General features: G+C 34.5%; 2 protein-coding genes across 8 annotated transcripts in view; one reads left to right on the top strand and one right to left on the bottom strand.

Annotated features, from left to right (window-relative positions):
- CIP2A (cellular inhibitor of PP2A) overlaps positions 1 to 9,456 on the bottom strand; it is a 33,757-nt gene extending 24,301 nt beyond the window's left edge. The window contains exons 1-7 of the mRNA XM_019742926.3: positions 9,114 to 9,456; positions 5,416 to 5,563; positions 3,394 to 3,506; positions 2,434 to 2,528; positions 1,828 to 1,924; positions 621 to 743; positions 330 to 475 (exon numbers count right to left, since the gene is read on the bottom strand). Of these exons, the coding sequence (XP_019598485.3) occupies positions 330 to 475; positions 621 to 743; positions 1,828 to 1,924; positions 2,434 to 2,528; positions 3,394 to 3,506; positions 5,416 to 5,563; positions 9,114 to 9,215 (824 nt within the window). The 5' untranslated portion in view covers positions 9,216 to 9,456. The remainder of the gene's footprint in view (positions 1 to 329; positions 476 to 620; positions 744 to 1,827; positions 1,925 to 2,433; positions 2,529 to 3,393; positions 3,507 to 5,415; positions 5,564 to 9,113) is intronic.
- The window catches only part of DZIP3 (DAZ interacting zinc finger protein 3), a 100,391-nt gene continuing 85,227 nt past the window's right edge, over positions 9,392 to 24,555 (top strand). For 3 of the 7 annotated variants that reach the window (XM_074332249.2, XM_074332244.2, XM_088794198.1), the window contains exons 1-2: positions 9,578 to 9,727; positions 22,301 to 22,404. Coding sequence is in view for 6 of the 7 variants with exons in the window: in XM_074332244.2 (XP_074188345.2) it covers positions 22,373 to 22,404 (32 nt within the window). In the remaining variant the exon portion in view is untranslated. Of the gene's footprint in view, positions 9,728 to 9,949; positions 9,989 to 19,665; positions 19,789 to 22,300; positions 22,405 to 24,555 lie in introns of those variants that run through there. The other 4 variants (XM_074332226.2, XM_074332225.2, XM_074332238.2 and 1 more) reach the window with 4 other exon arrangements.

Genomic DNA, 24,555 nt, shown 5'->3' with positions numbered 1-24,555 from the left:
AATAAAAATATTGTTTCAAAAAATCATAATGTTCAAGATTTAACTGATTTTGAAACAGATTAATCAAGATGTGTACATTTTGGAGAATGACACAGCCTTATTCATCTAAAAAGAGACTGACACACACACATACCCTTGTTATACTTGTACATTTCAGGCCAGGAAAGAAAAAAGAATAGGAATAAAGCACATCAAAATTTTTGATTTAGTCTATCATAAATCAGAATTCAAGTTTACTAAAAATAAAAAGGCAGTTTTATTTATCACAAACCATCTTGGTTAAAAAAAAAAAAGGGGGAGATCTTAAAATTTGTCAAAGAGAGCCATACCTGGTAAGATAATCAGCAATTTTAGGATTCTTAAGGAGATCCATCAGTAGATCAACTGAATATTTTCTGGTTAGTGTGCCATCACCGTTTATGAGAATATTAAATATTAGCTGAAAAGTCTGATGAATATTTCGAGCATGGAATAACTTTAAAACAAATTAGGGAAGTATATTATACAAAAAAAGTTCAAGTTGACACCATCCTAAAACTTAATAAAGATCCTCAATGACATTTAAAATATCAGAGAGTATAAATTCTAGAATTTTATTAATAACAAAAAATCATATTTACCTTTTCCCCAACCTCTTCGTTTAATGTCAAACTGGATAATATTGAAAGTGCAAACACAACCACAGTTAAACTACTATGGGCCAAGAAGCTTATAAGAGTTCGATAAAAAGATTTCACATTATTCTGAGGAAGAAAAAATTTTTTAAATAAATTAGAATGAAAAATTATAAGTTTTATATTTTGGTTCAGAAAGTATATCTTGCACAGAGTAGGTAAACTTTTATTAAATATCATAATCAACTCAACAGATCATTCAAGGAGTAAGATGGTACTTTCACATATTGCTTACAGTAGTATATGAGTAGATATATACAATTTTAGTGAAGAGCAGTATTTAGATATGGGGTTATGAGTGAATGTTTACCTTTCTCAAACACTTCCATGGCTCAAAATAACCTCTACCTCCAAAGTAAGACCAGGTCAGAAAAATCCAGCACATGAACAAATGAGATATTGTTTAATTTAAAATTAAACAGGTAATATTGAAAATTGCATAGCAGGGGGACTGTTTTCAAAGTACCTTAGACAATAAACTCTTGATTTACTGTATTTCCGATGGTGGGTCAGTTAACTTAGTTAGTGTGCCTTCACTTATCATAAGTACTGGTAGTTGATGCTAGGCATTTACTCACAGATCTTTCTAATGGAGCTGCCATGGATTTTGCAGAAATACAAGACTGAGGTAAATAGGATTGCTAATGATCTGCCCCCCTTCTATCAGCACAAAATAAATGACCTTTTCTTATATTATTCAATACAGCAAATAATGGATGCTATGGAGAAAGAAAACTTTTACTAATCAACATTTGTATTAACCCTTATCATCTAAAATATAATACAGTATTTGAAAGCTGGAATACTTCAACTTATTTATATGTCAATCAATTTTTTGTTAACTTTGATGGGTCAGCTGGAGGAGACATAAGAATTCTTAAATTATTTAAAAGAATTATTTAAAATTATTTAAAAGAAAAAGATAATATTTTAATAATTTAAAAAGATAATATTTTAATAATTTAAAAAGATAATAATTTAAAAAGATAATAATTTAAAAAGATAATATTTTAATAATTTAAAAAGATAATTTAATTCTTAAATTATTTAAAAGAATTATTTAAAATTATTTAAAAGAAAAAGATAATATTTTCTTTAAGCACAGAACCCATCACAAAACAAGAAACAAACATTTTATAAACAAACTTCTTACCAAAGTCTTTATGTATGTTTGAACAGAAAGATTGTGTCGACAAAGATTTGCCAATAATCCTAGACAAGGCATTGTTAACTCATCTTCAGAAGATTGACTGTTGTTTTAAGAAAAATAGTAAGACAAAAGCATTAAATTCATTCTTAACTACTCAAAATTACATAGTAATTTACACATTTAAATTCCTTTTTGAATGCAAAATGAAAAATCTGATTAACATGTGAAGATAAAGCTTTGAATAGTATTGCCCATTTAGTTCATGTTTTGAAACTAAATGATCCAATTCAACTGCAGCATAGAAACATGGAAATAATTGTCAGTGACCATGTGCTATCTCATCAGTATATTCTCCTATCAGGATTAAATATAAACATACAACTTTCAGTGTCAATTTCTTCTGTTCAAATGAATTTGATAAAGTTTTGCTATGAAAATTAAAGCTGTTTTACACCATTTGATCCTTAAAATTATCTAAATGTAAATAAGAATCAGACTCTCACTCAGTTTAAAAAGTTGGAAAAAACTAAAAAAATTGAACTATTACATGGATTTATTTTAAAAATAAACCAACAGATTATTTGGTTACATGTTTGGTTGTATACTCACATACGATCTATCAGGAATGTGATTAGTTCATCTATATTGGCACCAGAATGAAAAATTTTCACATTATATGTTAACCTCTGCAGAAGTTGAATGCACTGAGAATAAGAAAACAGTAATGAACACAAACACATAAAAACGTTGCATGCTCACAAAAATGGACTCCTGTGCATATTCTGAGCATGCTACCATTTTATGAGGCAGAGTTTAGAGCAAGAACTTTTCCATTTCTTAAAATGGTTCTCTCTCTCTCTTTTTTTAAACACAAAGTAATGAGACTACTAAAAACACACATTCCTAGAGCATCTTGTCATCAACCTGGTTCACTCAATCATTTTAAACGTATATGCAAGTTGAAATTTATATGTGTGTGTGTGTGTATATACACACACACACACATACATACATATATATTCCATCAATTCTAAAACATATATTTTTTCACATTTTACCGCTTTTAAGATTGCATGTCAGTTTAATTGGCAATACTTTTCTATCTTACAATTGCATATTAGGCTCAATAAAATATTATGAGTATAAGAGCTTTGAATCTATGCTAAATAAGACCAAATCAATAGCTTCATTTTTTGTCGAATGTTTCCTCAACAGATTGAGACAAGGTGTCAACTCCAATTGTAATTTAATGTGAAAGCTTATATCTCAAAATGCTGACATCTGTGTTTGTAAGTCTGTCAAAGCAGTTATAATGGAGATTTGTTTTTCTTACAGTAATAGTACTCAACATGGATAAGCTTCCCTTCTCTAGAACTTTGAAACAGTAGTACGCGTGTGATCAACCAGTTCTTAAATTTATCAATGGCAAGAACTGTACCTAATCATGCAGTATTATGCCAGCATATACACTGTAAGTTAGCAGTTTATGATAGATATTATCAATTTTGATCTGAAAATAAGGAAGAGAGAACAAGTATTAAGTGAAAAGTACTGTGTGGGTGTACATACCTGCAAAAACACTGAATCATTATGGTAACTGTTGCTCCGACAAATCACGCCTGCCAGCACATTATTCAGATTATATGTACTCTGAAGACAGTCTTTGGTTTCATTGTCTAAAGCTGTAAATTAAAATAAAATGGCACAAAATATATCATTTTTATATATGGTCTCCATGGATGAATGACAATTTTAAATCTATTTCCATATTAAATTTGCCATTGTATAAAAATATCAAACATAACATGGCTATTTTATTTACAAATACCTTTCACTCAGAAGTTTAAGCACAGCAATTATATGAGCTGCTAAAGGGAAGGGAGTATGAGCTTTTCCTTTTTGGCCAATAAACAAATGATTTCTCTATGTGGACTAAATTAATCTCAAGGAAAAAACCTTGCTTTATGTACTTGTAGAAATTTTGCTGTCAAAAGATTATCATTTCAATTTTTTTGTAGTCTAAAAACTGCTCCAAAAATAAAATCTATTAATTAAAAAATAAAAATTTAAAAAGCAAATGTAAAGACCATCACTTAAAAAACTTCTAACATATTTAAATGTTGAAAGTTTTCATACAAATAGTTGGTGGATGTTAGAATTAGCATAGCCTTTCGGGAAAGCAATTCAGCAATGATTATCAAATTGAACAATGATCTGAAAATTCTACTGGAAATTTATTCAACAGAAATACACAAATATTTGAGCAAAAATACATAAAAATGTTCACTGCACTATTGATTCTAATAGCAAAAACTCAATAAAGAACATACATGAGTACCCATCATTAGTAAAGTGACTGAATAAATTATAATACTCTACAATGTAGTATAAGGCGATGATGAAAAAGATACCAATATGTAAAGATACCTGAGAAACACCAAGTGAAAAAAGAAAAATGGTGCGCTGCAATACCATTTTGTTAAAAATAACCAAAATTGCTAATTTATTTGATCTAAAATTATTTGTTATAACATAGAAAAAGATCTGGAAACACACGTATCAAACCATTAAGAAATATTCCCGGGGCCTGCCCGGTGGCTCAGGTGGTTAGAGCTCCATGCTCCTAACTCCAAAGGTTGCTGGCTCGATTCCCACATGGGCCAGTGGGCTCTCAAGCACAAGGTTCCCGTTCAATTCCTCGAGTCCCGCAAGGGATGGTGGGAAGCGCCCCCTGCAACTAAGATTGAACACAGCACCTTGAGCTGAGCTGCCGCTGAGCTCCCAGATGGCTCAGTTGGTTGGAGCACATCCTCTCAACCACAAGGTTGCCGGTTCCACTCCCATAAGGGATGGTGGGCTATGCTCCCAACAACTAGAAAAAAACAGCAACTGGACCTGGAGCTGAGCTGTGCCGGCCACAACTAAGATTGAAAAGACAACAACTTGACTTGGAAAAAAGGCCTGGAAGTACACACTGTTCCCCAATAAAGTCCTGTTCCCCTTCCCCAATAAAATCTTTAAAAAAAAGAAAAAAGAAACATTCCCAATATCATCCCCAAAAGTGAAAATGATGAGGGTTTGTGACGATGAGTCAAGAGTCACTGTAAAGTAATTAAATGAAATGTTAAAAACTAAAGACAAAGTATGAAAGAAATAAAAAAGCAACACCTGCATTTTAACCCTTAGCTCTAAGTTCAGTGTAGTCTATCAAAAAAGGACGATTTTTTTTTTATCACTAGTTATCAGTTTTCTGAGTAGTGTTTTTTAATATTGGCATTATGTACATGTTCTCTTTTTTAAAATTCAAAAGTAGGTCAGCATTTCCCAAGGAGCATGCATTCTTTTGTGTAGACCACAATGAAGCTTTGACATGTTTCAGATTCTTTGTTCCAATAATTTTAAGAAAGGATGCATACAAGATTCCCTTTTAAAGAGATCCACAAAGAAAAATAGTTCTGAAAGGACCTGCAAAGAAGAAATCTTCTGAATGTGAATCATTTGCTGAAAGATTCTATACCTAAATTTTGCCTCTTAAAAATATTAAATTTATACACTTTCTAAAAAATGAAAAAGAGAAACTAAATACATTACCTAGTTGAGACAACAAACTGATAATACTTAAGATCAGTGGTGCACTTATGTTTGGGTCTTCAAGTAGCTCTACAAGGCAACTCAGGCATTCACTTGGTAATATCTGATTTGATGTAAATAATCGTGTGAGCTTCTGTCCAGAAATTACCTACAAAATAGTAATTAAAATGTGTTAGTTAAAAATTGGCAGTTTTCTTCCCTTTACCATTTCTAATAAAAACTTAGTTCTTCCAAAGTGCCACTGCCATTCTTTCCTAATTTAGAAAATTCATACATTGTTTCCTCTGCGTGAAAATTACCAATCCCTTTCTCACTAATTAATGTAATCACTCAGGTTTCAGTTTTAATTTGTTTCCTCCAAGAAGCTTCCTCTAGCTCTCTTCTACCAGCTAGGTTAGGTTTGCCTGTTACATTATCCAAAGTTCATTTCATAAACTGGCAAACTTTTGGCGACCTAGTAGTATTTATCCTCCCTACTATACTGAACACTCCATAAGGGCATAGACTACAAATCAACACTCTACTACTAATATATTTATTGAATAAATGAATTCCAGTGCATTCATTCCACCTACTTTGAAGGGGGCAATAGGAAGTAAAAAGTAGCTAAATCCAAAGGCTTAGCTATGGGATTAAATTCCAGATTACTTCTGCTTCTTCCCAAAGATAGTAGCTGAGTGCAGAAGTTAGAAATTACAAAAAAGGGAGTAAAAAAAAAATTTTTTTAAGTGACCAAGTCAGGCACAAATTTTATCTTTGGTTGTTCCACTTCTTACTCCTCTCTTATAACTGTACAAGCCACTCTCCCCCTTACCCCTGGAAAAGGTAAAGCTGGGATTGAAGGACAAGAACAGTTGTCAGACACATATTTTCAAAATGTTTTTTGAATGTTATTTATTATTAAGCACGCCTTTTCTATAAAAATGGAAGAACAATTAGTTACTTTAGAATTAGATTAAATCTGTTCTAAATGTTTTCATTTAAAAACAATCAAATCCCAAGGATTATGTGTTTTAACATTAAAGAAAAAGTCTGTTAGACTGAAAAATAGGTCCAAAGGTGAAATTAGATACTGATAGTAGATATTTTGTGGTGAGGAATCTTCTGAAGATTGCTCTTTTGCCTACTTATAAAGCTAGTCCTCTAGAAGATTAAGACATTTTCTGCTTTAAATACAATTTCTCTCAGAACTGGATTTGTAATTCAATAACATAAGTACTCTAACATGGAATGATTATTACAAGGTGAAATTTTAAAACTGCTTTACAAATTTTCTTCTTTACTCATTCATACCCATTGTATGCTTTAGGTAAATAGAATTTATTTCAGTAATAACTAATACTTTAACACTTACTTTGGCCTAGGCATTGTTTTAGGTACATTATGTTAATTCTTTTCATCTTCATAACCTGCAAGATAGGGGCTAATTATAGTGCAGATGAGTAAACACACTGAGATAGTAGCAAAATTGGGATTCATTGTTCCTGAATCCATGCTCATAAACATTATGTAAGATTAGTGCTATGAAAAATCATCAAGATTGAGACCAGTCAGCTCTGCCTTCATAAAACAATTCAAAGCTCGGATTCTGCATGGGACTATAAAGAAAAAAATATAGCGAAGAAGTGTAGCAAAATAGCAGAATGAATAATCTCCTTTCACAGGATAACTGTCTCTCTTTGTATCCTCATGTTGCTCTCATGAGGTCTGCACAAAGATATTCACCATTAATATCACCACCAAAGTGGTGGAAATTTAAAAATCTGAAAACACCAAGGATTGGTGTGGATGAATGACAGCAAATTTCATATATTGCTTGTGGGAAGGTAAAATGGTATTCACTTGTGAAAAATTCACTGGCAGTTTCAACTAAAACTGAACATAAACTGTAAGACTTGTAATTTCACTCCTATATAAAAGAAATTAGTGCACATATAGCCACAAAAAGAGTATGAAAATATTTATGAGATTTATTCAAATTCTATCCAGAACTGGAAACCCAAATTCCCATCAACCAGAGAATATAAACTGTGGTGCATTTATACATTGGAATTCTACACAGCAATAAAAAAAGAACGAAGTACGGCCCATGTGCAACAGAATGAATTTCAGATTATATTGTCTGAAAGAAGCCAGGCACAAAAGTACATATTGTATAAGTCCACTTATCTGAACTTTACAAGAAGGGACATTGAAGAAAACCTTATAGGGGGCTGGAAATGTTCTATATTATGATATGGGTGGTAGCTACTTGGGTGTATAGATATGTTAAAAAACAAAACAAAAACAACCTATCAAGATCTTTATTGAAGATTAATGCACGTTACGCATTGTATGTATGTTATCTCTCTAAATGGTAGATTATTTTTCAGTTTGGAACCCCCTGAAAGTTTGGAACACTATCAAGAAGCCACTCTCTAAGCCTCAAATTTCTCCGAAGTCTCCTTCAATTCACAATAACATAGTAGTTAGATTCACAACATACCTGTTTATTCTCAAAGAGAGGTAATGTTTCAAATTAATATCGGAAATATTTAAGTCCTGTATCTTAAATAAAACTGACAGCCCAGCTTACTCTGTGGCTTCTGGATCCACTAGTACACTGTTTTATCTTAAGAAGCAAAGCATTAGCATTTAACAGCTAACACCTTCAACTTTATTAGGTTTGCAGAAATTTGTTGAGGTAATGAATGAAAAAGAAAATGTACTTAGGAGATGGGCACCTGAAGTAGAAAGAACACCAGTGAAGCTTGAGAGAACAAAGACACATTTAAAGCACTCCAGTTTCACCGAAGACTGATTCACAATGGTCTTCTCTTTGTAGAATTTTGCTAATCTTTCGTAATTTAATCTTTTATTTAGGGTTCATGTAACAAGTAGAATATACTTTATGTAAATAGAAGCTGCCACAGAGAATTAAAATAAGACTTGATTGAGCTTAATTATTTATTATTCAGCTGAGATCAATGTTAGGTGGAATTCCATCAATGCTTAACAAATGACAGCATATTAAGAGCAAAAAAAGTTATAACACTGAATACTCTAGACACAAATCAGTGGGAACTAATAAAAAAAAATGAAAGCAATTCAGTATTTTAGGACTGAAAAACTGTGAGCAATATATTTTGGTAAAGAAAAAAATATTATGATTACTAGTGAGATTGCCTCTTACTCCACAGAAAGTTGAAATAGTATTTTTCAAGTTCGAGGTCAACATGAATTTAAAATAAAAGCAGGAAGGAACAGGTTCAGACTGTAAACTGCCTAAGGGACAAGGAATAAAACAAGTTTTAATCATCACTCCCCATCACCTTCACCCCTGAGAATCGCTGTGTATTCTGTCAGGGCTCTGTTAGGACGTAAAAGAAAAAAGAAAAAAAGAAGCAAAGGAAAAGATATGGCTTTGAGCTTTCTCCTCTACCCCCCCCAAACACAGCCTCAATTCCCCAATCTTCTGTCCCAACCTTCCTCTTCCTAGGACTTTCAGCAGTCACTCGTCCCTCCCGCAGCAGCCAGCGGAACGTGGAGGGACTAGGGGCGGGGAGAAGAGGGTGCGAACGCAAGGGTGATACTCCCTCGCCTTCTTTACCAAGACAAAAAGACAGCTGAGGAAGAGAGCTGTCCTTTCTATTCTAGGCTGGGGCCGCTACACTCCGGCCGTGCGGTAAACTAAGTATTACTACAGCGAAGCCCCTCACCTCCAAGTGCCGCAAAAGCTGGCTAGCGTTCGCCTCCGACTTAACGGCTTTATACTGGCTGATGGTCAGGAGCAAGGACTTCAAGCAATGGGTGGAGTCCATTGAGACCCGCCACAGCCACACCAAGGGCCCACCACCTGGACCCAGCCAGGTCGAGTTTCCAGCTTTCGCCGCGCTTTTTTTGATTTGAGACCCCACCCCCTCGCTCCCAGAAGCTTCCGGTTCCGGTCGCGCTCCGGAACTCCCAGGGCACCCTGGGGTACTGACTGCTGTCAATAACGGAAGGGGAGTGGGGGAGACTAGGAGATGGAGGGAAGGGGAGTACGGGCAGAGATGTCGAGGCGCTTGATGATTCCGTGAAGTGGGTTGGGAGCTGTCCTTTCAGATCTGAAAAGCCGCGAGGTTTCAGCTTTGAGATCCCGGGAACACGAGAATCTCGCGAGAAATGCGATTGCTGCTCCAGCTGTGAAGGGGCAGTTAGACGCAAGGGGTCCTTGTTCATCAGTGCGATCTGTTTTCGTTTGATTCCTCGGCCTTCGCGCTGGATAGCCAGTTTTTCCTTTGCGCATCATCCTCTACCTGAGAAATGGTCGCTTCCCCCTAGTCTAGACACGGTGAGGAGCTCTGAGGAGGAGAATCTTGGGCTCTAGGTTTTGAGGCGGCCGGGGAGGGGTCCCTTTTTAACAGCTCATATGTCCACCCCTTCTACGCAGAAATGCTTGTTTCTCAGAGTAAACCTGTGGCCATTGGGATTCTGTGGCAAGTTAGTCGTGCCCGTAACGATAGTCATTGTCAAACTTATTTGAGAAAGCTACCTGCGGGTGACTCCTGGGCCGGGTATTGCTCCGAGGGTGATTTCATTAGCGTCAGTTTTTGTAAGTGAAGGTGTCTGTTTTTATTTGGCGTGATTGATTGTTTTATAAATCTCGGTGTCCATGGAAATGGCGCTGTCATTTACGGTTTTTGATCAGAGATCATTAATATGTATGTGTATGTCATTAAATGAGTCGAATAGCTGGTTCTGGAGCTTTTTGCTTAATGTATGCTACTGTTGAATAAAGCTTTAAAAAGCAGTTTGGAGAAAATTGTAAGAATACGGTACATATCCTTTTAATTAAACCATTTGTCAGAAGTCATGTTTTGTCAATTCAAAGGACGTATTCTTTACATCACTATTTTTAAAGGCAGCGTTTATTTTTATATTAAAAATCAATTTAAAATTAAATCTGAAAGCTTAAAATAATCTAACCAATTAGACATACATGTAACAATCATTGGGTAATGTATTTATGCATTCATTCATTCTGTAAACAATTATTGAGTGTGTAAAGTGGGCTAGACGTCTTGACGTCACCAGCAAGGGAACAAAGATAATGAAGTATCTCCTGCAGGGAAGGAACTGTCTAATAAGGGAAATGTGCTAAACAGTACCTACGGAATTCACATAAATTAGGGGCACCATGCAGTTATGGTAAAGTTATGGTAAAGGCTGTCTGCTTACAATTCCTACCTCTACCTTTTCCTGTGTGATCAAAGGCAGATTCTCACTGTTTCAATCTCTTCGTAAGGTAAAATCTGTTGCATAAGATTGTTCAGTCAGTAAATAATTAGAGCCTACAATGTGCTAGGCACTGGTCTAGAAAATAGATTCAGTGAATAAAATAAAAATCATACTGTCAACAAAACAAAACGTTACCATTACCTTCTCTTAGGAAAAAAAAGCTAAATAATAAACACAGTCAGTTAAGGAAAGTGAGATGGAGAAAAAAAATAACAGCAGAATTATTTCTCTAATGTAATGGTGGCTGAGAAGAAGAGAAATGGGAGGTCAGGGTAGAGAAAGCAACATTTGAGGAAATACTGCAAGGAATACTCTCTCGGGGAAAAGATTTCTAGATAGAATAGCAAGGGCAGAGGCCCTGAAACCCAAGCCTGACAATGTGTCAGGAACAGTAAGGATACCACTGCCACTGGAGTTGAGAGAATAGGAGAGGTGAGGTCATGTCAGGTCGTGCAGACAGCAGACCTGGCATAATTATGTTCTCAGCATGTGTTAGTTACATCTTGGCAAATGAAGTGATAACAGTTTGGTAGTGTGAGACTTTCATTAGAAATGACAAATGTGTCATCATCATCCCCATTTTGAGCCCAGGGAAAGGGTCAAAGCTACTTGTTGTAAGTGCCATCTTTCTTTGAGTTTGCATTTTAACTTAAGCAGTCACACATTTTTTTGTATATCTTCCATAAAATATCCATTTTAATACAAAATGTCTTTCTGAAAAATCACCAAAAATTGATGTTGTAACTTTCGTAGGGTATACCCTACCATGACGATAGCTGTGAGAAGCATCTTTTTAGTCAGAGATGCTTGCATATCTTAATATGGGAAACACAGAGCCATATTTTAAGCCTCAAAAAGGAGGAAGAGAAGGAGATGAAGCTGGGTCCAGATGACTAAAAGCCTGTTAGTTTTGAGCTTGGACTCCATTCAGAATTCAGTGGTGACCTTTTAGTTTAAATGGGGGCCTGATCTAGTTAGGTTTGTGTTTTAGATTGATTCCTGTGGCAGCTGGATGGGCTGTGATTTTGAGAAACATAAAACTAGAAGTATGGAGAATATTTGCTGGAGTCTTTCCAAAGGATAACTAGGATAACTGAAGTGGAGGTAGCAAAGAGGTGACAAATTTCAGAAATGTATATGAGGTGAAATAGGCAAGATTTAGTGACTAATTTCAGATATAAAGAGTGAGAGGGATGAAACGAAGGTTTCCAAATTTTTAGTTTGAGTGGTTGAGAAGATAACAGATACTGCTAAATAGTTAATAAAAAGTATTCCGGTTGTATTTTATATTCAATGAAATTTTAGACAGTTTTTCATACAGTCTTGTACCATTCTCATTAAGTTTATTCCTGAGTGTTACATAATTTTTGTTACTGTGAGTGGGCTCTCTTTTTCTCCTATACATTTTTAATTTGTTGCTGCTTCTGGAAAAAAGATACTGATTTTTGGTATATCTTTTATATAACCTACTAAAATCTCTTACTCTAATAGAATTTTGCTTACTTCCCTAGACTTTCTAGCTATATATCATCTGCAAATAATAATTTCATCTCTCCCAATATTTGTTTTTTTGCTTTATTTCATTAGTGTAGTCTCCAAAACATGGAATAATCATGGTGATACTGAACATCTTTATCTTAATACTTAATTGAATGAAAATGACCAGTATTTTAACACTTAGTATAACTTGTACTATTGGTGTGTGATAAATATTTTTTAAAGTGCTTAGGAGATTGCCCTTTATACCTGTTTTACTTAAAGATTGGCCAAAATGTCTGCAAAAAAATTGTCACATGTTTACATTTATATATATTATTTTCTCTTTAAAATGGTAATGCAATGGATTATGTTGTTTTTGTTCTTGGGATAATAATAGCTAACATTTACTGAGCATTTGCCATGTGCCAAGCACTTTTCTAAGAACTTTATACTTACTGCTTAATCTTCCTGACACATCATGCTTTAAGTACTGTTATGTTCTCCTTTTACAGATGAAAAAACTAAGACAGAAGTGTAATAATTTGTCATCACACCAGTAGTAGTAACAAACCTATTTGCTATGCTGCAAATGTTTTATTCAGGATTTTATATCTATGTTCATGAGGATTTAAAATAATTTTTTCTTTATTCTCTCTTTGGAATTTTGGTTATATATTACCTTTGAAAAATAAATGGGAAGTTTTTCATCTTTCTTCTGTGCTATATAATAATTAGATCACCTAGAAATCATCTGATCTCATGGACTGTATACAATGCCTATAAAATTAAGCTTGAAAGTTTATTTAGTGGTTAGAGTGTTAGAAAATATTTGTATTTGTAATAGGGTTATAGATCTGATAATTTTTTGCCATCTTTTCTTGAGTTGATTTTGGAAATACTAGAAATACTTTGTCATTTCTCTAGATTTAAGAACCAACTATTTCTCTAGATTTAAGAAATTGATAGAGAATTGCATTAGTATTCCAATAATTCTCTTAATCTCTTACTTGTTTGTAATTTTAGATTTCCTTTTTCATTCTAACGTTATCTATCTTTTTTCTTAGTTGGGCTTTCCAGCTGTTAGTCTGTTTTATTCAGATTTTCAATAACCAACATTGGTTTTCTTCTTTTTTTTTTCCAAAATCACTAATTTTACTTTTATCTTTATCAATTCCATCCATATACAAACATTTTTCCTTTATTTGTTCTTTTTATAGTTTTTTAAAAGTTGAAGGCTTAGTATATTTACATACTATTTTTTTTTAATGAAGAACTTTTATTTTATGCTCCCACCCTTCCCCCCCCCCCAAAATTGAAAAGACAGTAGCTAAAATGAGCGTCTGCATTTTACCAGTTAGGTAGTATATAGTTTTTAAATACTAATATCCATTCATCAAATATATGCTGAGTACTAGTCCTTTTTCAAAGAGCTTAAAGTCTGTGGGGGGAAATAGACAAACCAGAATAAGTGCTATTAAAAGAAATAATATATGCTATATAGGAACACATGATATTTTTTAGAGCAAAATGTTAAGTATCCAATTCCTTCATTCTTCAAGGATTGGCATAAAATTCCTGTTCTCTGTACATTTTTATTGCTGTCCGTTCTTTGTATGTGGCATAGGTATTTTATTTATAGTTGGAGAAACACATTTAAGGGAGTTAAACAAAAGATGTTCAATATCTTACAACCTAAGTTTAGGGCTATCTACCTCCTTTAGTTCTTCTGGGAAAATGTTAAAAAAAAACAAAAAACACACCATATCTTAAATACTGAATAATAAATTGGAGATTTTTAATGTCTCATGACCAGGTTTAAGACATATTAGATGAATCAGACTGAGTGAAGATATGAATTATATTTTTTGAGAGAATTGCAAAGTTTGTAAAATATTGAATATTGTAATATAGGAATTATACCAGAGTTGTGAACAGAGGGCTACTTGTTCATTTGTTCATCCACTATTTGTTTAATGGGTAGGTACATTGTTAGGTTCTGGGGATATAGCAGTGACTCAGACAAAAAATTTCTACCCAAGTAGAGCTTTTATTTTAATCTGGGATATAGGCAGTAAACAAGACATATAAATAAAATGTATGAATGTTAATAATAAGTGTTATGGAGGAAAAGAAGGGAGATGGAGGATGGGAAGTATCAGAGTCAGTGTGGGTTGTTGCAATTTTAGATAGTTGGGGAAACACATTTAGGGTGGAGTATTGGTTAGTATTTGCTGTATAACAAGTCACCTCAAAACTCGGTGGTTAAAACCATGAGCATTTATTCCTTGCTCACAGGTTTGAGGGGTAATTGCAGTTAGTCTGATCTAGGCTTGACTTGGCTGTGTGGCTTTGCTCAGCTGTTTTGGGGGGGGGGGGGAGATATCTAGAGCTTGGTTTCAGTTATGTTGAGATGTCTACTAGATATCCAGTAGATGATGAATGGGCTGTTGAATATATTATTTGTAGTTAAGGGAGAGATCAAGGCTGGAGATAAAAATTTAAAGCCTCGAGACTAAATGATTTAGGGTAAGTATGGACAGAAAAGACTAAACCCCGAAGTACTTAAATATTTAGAGGTTGGAGAAATGGGGAGGACCAACAAAGCACACTTTGTTGAGAAGTAGTTGCCAGAGGAAAGGGCCCTGTTGTCCCATGGTTGTCTACAGGGATCAGTCTTACTTGTAGCATCTCGGCTACTCTTCTAAAGAAGGACTTCAGGTTGGCAGAGAAGGCAGTCTCAATCTATTAATACATACAGGCTCACGCTTCACTTCTGCCTTCAGAGGCCTTAAGGTGTGCAGAAGGATGGATAGCTTCATTCTTTAAATCAGTATTGGCTAGTTAAAATGTGTCAGGTGCTGTTTTAGGCACTGGGGATGTAACAGAAGGATTAAAAAATATTTTTTTTCTGAACTTTGTGGGGCTTGCATTTGAGTGGGGACATAGGCCAAATCCAAAACTAGATCATTCAGTAGGCATAAACATCAGGAAGAACAAAAGTTCCTTTGGTCCAGGTTCCAAAGATTCAGGGCAAAGAAATCCAGTGGTAGAACTGGCAGAGTTCTATTTGGTTATCATATCCTGACTATGGCTAAAACAATTCAAATGCTACTAATAAATAGATTTTACTTCTTATGCAGGACCAGAAAACAAAATCTGTACAATTAATGTAACCTCTCACTTTTCAGAAATGTTACCTTCATCACAAAGCCAAAAAACCTATATAAACCAAAATTATTCTCCCTTTACAATTATTCTTCTCCTGTTTCTTTTCCCAACTATCAGGTATTAAAGTTCAGCTAATCTCTAAATGATTTGCCAAACCATAAAATTAACTTTCACACTTTTCAAACAATTCCTGATTTTCTTTTCTATACATTTCATAGAATTCAACTCTAGATTAAGAGTACAAGTTTTGGCTATTTTCGATTAAATGTTTTCCCCCACATTTTCACATATAATTTCATATCCCAGAATCAAAAGGTTGCCTTTTTTTTAAACACAAGTACTATCCACTGTTTCTGAATCCATTTTTGTATATAGTAAATATGAAAGTGATATACCTTTATTTTAAGTGAAGATACAGTAATCATTTTTAATTATAACTAATTTATTGAAGGTCTACTTTGTGCAGGGCAATGTCTCATTTTTAAATTTCTGGTCTTTCAGAAAATAGATATTATCAAGTTCATGAAATGGGTAGATATAGGTTTCCTGAGTTAAGATGTGAAGCTCTTTTCTAAGACAGTGAAGTGTGCACATCTTGACATATGTGAAACTGTCTATCGGGGTATGGAAACAAATGTTAGAACTTTTTATTTTAATCTCATTCTTTTAAATATTATAGTAGTAGCTGCATATAATTCATAAATGAACTGCTATTCATATATTTTCAGTATATTCTCAGGTTTACGTCTTTAGAGATACGTGATCAAAAAAAATTGGAGAATTCCCCAAACTCTTTAACCTTGAGAGAATAATTAGACAATATTATAATTATTTTTCATTTCAATACCACATACAATGTTTGGCATTGTTTTGAATTGTGTGGTTGAACAAATGAATTTTCTTAGGAAAAACTAATGTGAATCGTATACTTGTATAAAATATTAAGACGGCATGATTAATTATCTTTACAGTATCATTTACTGAGCAGTGCAATCATGTAAATAGTGTTATTTCTGAGTGTTTGTGTGCAAAGTATCTATTTCAGTTCTTATGTACACTAAACTTACATAAAGTTAAGTATCACACTTAATGGGACATAGTGGAACAAGTATTGAATTTGTAGTTGGTGAAACTTGGGCATGAATTCCTGCACTTCTCGATTTATTAGCTATGTGTACTTTCTAAGCCTCAGTTTCTTAATTTTTAAAATGGGACACAGTAATGTTTCAGAGTTGTGTGACGATCAGATACATTCAGTGTACGTAGGAGCCTGGCACATAGGAATTCATGAAAATCTTATTTTCAATGAAACCAAAGTTAATATACCCAGTTAATTTTATATGAATGGAAACTCTTCATAACTAAAGCTTGATCTACCTTTTCACCTAAATCCTTCTTACAAACATGTGCCTTTCTGAGATGACAGGCAGCCACTTTTCTCACATGGGTGGATCAACTTGGATTCGGGTGGGGTAGGCTTTGTTATTGGCGGTGACAGAGTCAAGTACATATGCCCTCCATTCCCTGCTTGATTATCATCTCTGCATGCATCATGTCTCAGCATCCTGTCTTATTTCCCTTTTTCATTGTTGTCTAACAACTGTGTAATGACAACATAATATTTTTACCTTGCTGAAAAGATTTCACTTTTGGAGAATTTGCTTAGGGATAACATACGCTCCATCCAACAGTCCCTAGCTACATTTCTGACCAGAGTGGTTTTGGCAGTGCTACCTATAAATAACTGGAAACTGATGGGTAGTTTAATATCTGAATGATTTTTTATTTTTCAGGTAAATCCTAACCTGTCCATATTCATTGCAGGTACATTCCAAATATTCAAAACACATTAACATATATTCTGTAGGTTTGCCTGTGTGAGTCCAGAAATAACTGACTGGATGGATTTGAAGAGAATTAAAAACCTGCTTCTGACGAGATGCTAATTTTGACAAGGATGTTCGTATTTTGGCAAATTTATAAGGAAGTGGGTATACATTGCAAGGTTCTTGCTTCCTGGTATAAGCTGCCAAATAGTGCTGACAATGACCTTTGCTAAATGGCAAGAGCTGAGATGGACAGTGAATACCCTGATCTTTTGAGGTAGAAAATATCTTCAGTTTCTGACAACTTTTGCAAAAATTTTCCAATCATTATTCACCCGTCCTGGAGTTTGCTTAAGCAAACTATATATTTTTTATTTTGGGGAAAAGAATGTTTTGCCACCTGTGTCAGGTATATTCATTTTGTGGCCATGTCAAGAAGTTAAACAAATACAAAAATGGAAGAAACAAATGGAAAATTAGAAAACCAAATAATCACTATATTTTATTCATTCTTAACACAGCTAATATCAAACTAATGGTACAACCTGTTATTCTTTGAGTCTAACCTGATGGCCTTAGCCATTCTTGTTTACCTGGAGCTATCTCACATATGAGAAAGGAAGACTTTCAGAGTACTAGAGCCACAGGACACCTGCTTTACTTCTTTAAAAACCACCGAGAATGGCTGTTGCTGCTTGTCCACCAGACACAATCTGATCAATAATAGTTACAATTTTGGTTCTAAGGAACTCCCATCATGAATGTCTTGACTTATTCCTAGAAAGTGTCCTCTTCATGTTTTTTAAAGTCTTAAAGTAGTTACCGTACTTCTCATAATGTGGCCAAAACATCTCACACCAACTTTAAGGAGGATTTTGGAATTCTTTGGGTAAAATCTAGCAGAAGTGATAACTGTCACTAGTAGAGTTGTGTTATTAGCAGATCCATGAACTTCTTGAGTACATTTAATGCTGAGGTAGTAAATCCAGCTCTTTAAAATAGCTATGAAATTGTATCAACTTGCAGGTTCCGAGGCTGTTAATTGCAGCATTGTTTGTAATATCCAAACAAAAAAGGATAAAACTGGAGATAGTCGAAGTATTTATCAACAGTAGTCAGGAAAAATGATACATTTATACAGTGGCATATTGTGCAGTTTAAAGAATATGGCTGATGTATATGTGTTGATGTGAAAATGCAAGGTACCAAATGTGGTAGCTAAGCTGCCATTTGTGCCATATGGTATGTATATTTGAAGAATAATGATTTTGTGTCCCTGTTCTTAAGTGTCATTATTACCATTCCTTTCTGTACAATAGCATTTCTCCATCAAAGTAGAGAATTAGAAGAAAAGTGAACTAATTTTGCTGCAAATTGAAACAAAATATAATGATGGTGATGATAGGAATATTTATATAGTGCTTACTATGTGCCAGTTACTATTCTATTGCATGTTTTAAATACTTATCTTCATGACAACCCTATGAAGCAAGTACCATCCTTATCCCCATTTTTCAGATGCGGAAACAGGCACAGAGATGTTAATTAATTTACACCAAGTTGCACAGCTAGTGTATGTCAAAGCAGGCCTAAAAACCCTTCCAGACTGATTCCAATGTTTCTGTGCTCTTAATTACCAATGCTATGCTACCTCTCAACTTACTTTTGACATTGATGGAAATCTAAATGTCATTTCTCTTTCTTGTAGATAGGCGATTTGTATTTGTACATGCTACATAATACGATGTTTCCCCAAAAATAAACTCGCATTGTTATTAAATGCATAAAATACTCAAAATATCAACTTTTTGTTATTTGTGGATTTCTGACACATTTTGAAAAACAAACTTGAACTCAATTAACACAGCGAAAAAATTAAGATGAGTATCTAAGTGGATTTAAAAACAGTGTGCCTATATATAATATAGGGAGGTGATGGGAGTGCTACAAGGTAAATGTTTAAATGAATGATTAAAAAATTAAACAAGAACTGTGCCTACTTTGATGTGAATAAACACAGCTTTTTAAAATGGGGGGGGAACCTGTACAATTTAAAACAGGTTTGTCATAATTTCACTAGATAAGAGGGAAAGTGGGAGCTGAGAACTCAGAGGAAGCAGTAAGAAAAGCGTTTTACAGTTATCAAAATACGGATGGTAATGCCTTATTTTTCAAACAGTTTGCAAATAAAATCATTTTGGTTGGTGGATAAAGGTATGCTGTAAATGACACTGAACTTCAGCTTGCCCTCTGGTCCACCAGCCAGACCCCGAATAGGTTCCAGGGGAAGAGCATTTCCTCAGTTCCAGGAAGGAAGTCAGTTTTCAGTTTCCTGCTGATAGGGGAAGTCTATTGAAATGAATACACCAGGGGAAACCAGATTTACCCTTTCTCCCATGGTAAGCCTGATTTTAAAGGTTTCCTTCAGCATCTAGAATGGTAAGAACCTTTGCATTAGTTTAGAAGCACAGAGGTACTACTTCCTGTTGCTAGGCACTTACGCCTTCCTTCCCAACAGAGGCTGTAAAGTGCTACTGCTGCCGCTGGTTGGGTTTGCCACACATCTGCTCAGTTCCAGGGAAATGATGAGATTGATGATCCTCTCTCCTGGAAAACCTTTCATCACAGAGATTCATCTCAGGTTGTATTTTTAAGGAGGCTGAAAAAGCTATTAGCTTTTAAAAAAAACTCTGAATTCACTATCCAAATATCTTCTGATTGATTGATTTTATACCCTTTTCTTTTTTAAGCTGAAGACTAAATAGCTTACCAGAGGCCTTCCCTCCGCTCTACCTTGTTGCCAGAGGATTTGTCTTCCTTTTTTTCAGCCTCGCTGTTATTTGTACAAACAGCTACTGACTGAAGGGAAGCTTATCAGAATGGGGGAGGTATCCATGTCTGAGCTTCTAAATTCCGGAGACTAGGGGATTGTTTTGTCTAGAAAAGCCTTAAATTCGTATGTTCTGGCTATGAAGCAACGCCTGTTGCTTTTTATTGAAATAACCAGGGAGGTTATAGAAACCATAAAAGACAAACAGTTTGATCACAATCCTAAAATTCTCAAAAACCATCTCCTTTTCTATACAGCTTTATTAAAGAGATGAAGCAGATCTGATTTATTGTGAAAGAATAACAAGGTTTATCCAACCTCTCTCTGCTTCATTATTAGCTTTAGGTGATATCTTTCATTGGTAATTTAACAACGCCATTTTAAGCAAGCACATGACTTTGCTTACTGAGTTTTAAAAATAAGAATAAAGCTAAAATAAAGTAATTTACCTAGGAAAACTAGATTCTGCATAGGTAAGTTATACTGACAGCAAGAAGTGTTTTGTTAGGGATGGGCAAGAAACTAAGAAGTGTTAGAAAGCTATGTCTTATAATTTAGATGGATGTCAACCTGTGTGTAAACCTTTGCATTTGTGTTTTAATTAAGTATTAGCTAGCGTTGAATTGTTGGAGAATTACCTTTGTCTCTCAAGATTTTCTGTGTAACAGAGCTGGTCTGAGTCAAATACAGAATATAGGTGATATTATAATTAGGAATAATTGTTTTGCAGATAGATGATCTTTCAGGACTTCTTTTAGCCTTTAGACCAGGAACTGACTTGTCTCCTCCTGGGTAAGCTAATCAATGACAGTATACTCAGACCTCAAGGCTTAGGAGGGTTCAGGTCCTACAGTTCCTTCTTTCTCTGTATTTGTTGTCTTTTTTCTTTCTTTCTTTTTCTTTTTTTTTTTTTTTTTTTTTTTGCTTTTGGGGAAACTTGGCATCATGTAAAACGATGTTTCTTTGAATAAATACAATCTGAATTCTTAATAGGTGATTTACAAATGATCATGTGTAACATGTTTTCTTGATGTGGGAATAACCCATGCTGAATTGCCTTTTTTGTAATGGGCCTCCAAAAGCTCTACCGATCTAATCTATGGGTGTATATTAAATATGCTATTAGAGAAACCGGCTACCCAGTTACTGAATTAAATAAGCAGTCCAGAGGCAACAAATGAGACGCTACCAGTCTTAGGCTTGGCAGCAAGCCCAAGGCACTCTAGGTCTGTTTTATTTATGTTATTGCTAATGCATTCTTTTCTTTTTCCTTATTTTTTTCTTTGCCCCAAAGCACTGAGCAGCAGTTTTATATATGTTTGCTCTAACAATTTCTGGGCTTATGCACAGTGGGATCAGAAAGGGAAGTAAGCCTAGCAGAGGGCATTGGAGTCTGGAGGCTTGAACTCGCAGTAAAAGAGAAAGCATATAGGACTGAATTGAGAAGAGTTGGTCTTGGGATAGTTAGAGAGCTATACTATAAATAAATAGATACACTAATGATAATCTAGTTCCCTTTTTGTTTTCATTTGTGTTGCCTTAGTATTTTTTTTTCCTTTCTCTAAACATCCATACCATGTATTAATATTTGAACCAGAGAACATGTGATAGTTCTTTACACCCCTCCACCTCTCCTATTATATGGAGCTATACGATCATATGACTTTGGAAAAAAGTGGCTAAATGTTATTTTTAGACTAAAAGAAAATAAAACAACTAATGCTATCAAGATTGTGTTAAACAGGACTCTTATACTTCTATGGGAAATAAATTAGTACAAACCTTTTGGGAAGCTGTTTGGCAATATACACCAAAGGGCTTAAAATATTTGTGTCTTTTGATCTAGGAATTCTTCTGAGAATTTATAAAGAAATAATCATAAATATAGAGAAAGGCTTATAGACAATGGAGTTTATTAAAATACCAATTTTTAAATAATAAAACAATGAGAATCTAAATGTCTAACTATAAGGAAATGGTCAAGGAAACCCCAATCAACCAATTGTTGTGCAGCCATTGAGAGTGATTCCTAGAAGTATAAAATAACATGAAAGATGCTTTTGATATAGTGTCCAGTTGCAAAAAAGATAGAGTATTGTCTATTCAGTGTGATTACAAATTGGTAAAATACATGTATGCTCGTTAAAATTAAGTATATTCAAAGGTAATTAGTGATTTGTGTTTGGATGATGAAACTATCTGATTTTCATTTTCTTTTGCAGCAGTTTCAAAATTTTCTTTAATTATCATGTACTATTTATATGGCAGGGAGAAAGAATGTAATCCTCCTATATTCCTACTAAAAATATCCCTTTCCTTACAGCTTTAAACAGCAGTAGTAAAAGTCAGTCTGCGAGTATTGGAATACGACTTTTGCAAAAGGGCACTGTGCGTCATGGATTCTCTATCAGAAGAATTTTTTGTGAGGTAAGGGATGGATTGACAAAAGCCAATTGCATTTATTGCATTCTGAAGACACATTTGTCTCTCTTATATAACCTTGGGAAGCTAATATGAATGAGATACCCTTATATTTCAAGACAATTTACCAACTTTGGTTAGTGGGGGAGGTAGCCTGTGTGAACTCTAATTTTAGAAAATTTCTTTAAGGACTGCACCCTGACTAAAGAGCGAAGAATTGGAAAATGTACCACAGCTTGCCACACTTGGGACATTCTCAACAAAATGATGTTTTATTTACCATTTAACAAGCACTTACATAGACTTACTGTTTGTGAGGCATTGTTTTAAATGCTTTTACAAATTTTTACTTATATAAACCTCATAACAGCTCTATGAGGTAGGTGCTATTATTAGTCTCATTTTATCAAAGGTAACCTAAGCATAACACAGAAGACTCTACTAAGTGGTTCAACTGGGCCCAGGCCAAATGTTCATCTCTCCCCTCTAATCAGGGCAAGTTCAGCCTGTCTGTACCCCTCTCATATAATACTAAACAGTACATTAGTACTGGAGATCTCCCTCCCACCTTCAGCTATCTCACATAATAAGCAATGTGGTCTATTAATTTATTTTACAAGCAGGTACTGACCTCTTTGGTACTTAGGGAATAAAGAGTAAGACAAAATTCGTATACTTAGAATTGTCATGTAGTAGGAAGATATATAAAAAGTTGCATTTAGGCAAAATGCATACATACGTGTTATATTAGAGATGCTGTGACTATATAAAAAAAGCAATAATTATTGACGGGTTGAGTGGGTTTCAACAAGGTGATGTTTAAACTGAACTTTAACTGATAAAAAGCATTTTGGTGGGTGTAGAAGCAGAGCGGATGGGAAGTCATTTGGCTGAGGAAACGGCACAAAAAAGTACTTAAAACCAATTCTTGGGGATGATTTTGACTGTCCTACTAAAGAATATAGCTTTATTTTGTTCAGAGCCATTGACTTTTTAAGAAAATGAAAATTTTCACTGTATTTTGGAAAAACTACCTCTATTGATAGTGGGAATAAATGGGATGACAAGATACGATACTTGTAATAGCTTAAAAAGATGATGATGAAGGCTTCTACCGGTAGGAATAGAAAATAGTAAGAAAGGGGGGATTTATAAAACAAGAATCAACAGAATTCTATGACTGCTGAAATATGAGGAAAGGGGCAAAAAAGAAGTAGAAATGGCTCAAAGGTTTCTAATGACCAGAAGGAAATATGTACCATTAGCTCATATGGGGATCTCAAAAGGAGACAGGTTTAATGTGTGTGGGAGAAAGAAAGAGAGGGTAGATAATGAGTTCAGTTTTGCACACGAGGAGATTGAGGTGCTGCCGAGATATCATTGTGGTGGTTGTCGAGCAGGTGGTTGGAAATGTATATCTGTAGCATCAAGGAGCTATTAAGGCTGGAGATCTAGATTTGGGGATCATTAGAATGGGGTGCTATTTGAGTTAATGGAAGTTTGCTCACGTATTTATTTGTTTTTATATTTATTGATTACTCAATAAATATTTGAGTGCCTATTTTATGTCAGATGTTGGGCTAGATACTTGAAGGTGAGGTAATGAATAAGTAGGACCTGAGCATAAATGAGCATAAATGAGATTGCTTTAAGTAGAAAATGTAGTAAGAAAAATAAGAGGGCTAAAAGTAGAACATTACTAGGATACTATGTATGTTTCAGGATATATTGTTATAGCAGAACTTCAGCTTCTTCAAGCAGCAGGACAAAGTATACAGGTGGTAAAAGTAGTAGACTAGCAAAAGAAAACTACTAGTCTGGTATTTAATTTTAACTTTACTACTTTTTAGGTATTAACTTAAAACAAGTTATGTAGTCTCTGGACATGGATGTACCTATCTATAGAATGAAATGTCTGCCATATGTGACTGCTGATATATCTTCCTGTTCTTATGTACCAGGAACATGGTTTGATAGTGTTAATGTATACAGTTCTACATGAAATGTGATTGAAATAATAAATGAATAAAATGAATGAGAGGGAGAGGGCTAGCCAGTGGTACAAAATGAGAAGTAGACAGCTGGGAAGGCTAGGAGAAGAACCAGCAGCCGCAAACGGAGAGGTTCCCAAGGAGGGTTGGAGGGTATGATGGACAA

The sequence above is a fragment of the Rhinolophus sinicus genome, chromosome 17 (genome assembly GCF_057876585.1).
Source record: "Rhinolophus sinicus isolate RSI-liver-muscle chromosome 17, RSI-T2T, whole genome shotgun sequence".
NCBI classification, from domain to species: Eukaryota; Metazoa; Chordata; class Mammalia; order Chiroptera; family Rhinolophidae; genus Rhinolophus; species Rhinolophus sinicus.
This window is presented reverse-complemented; position numbering and strand designations above follow the sequence as displayed.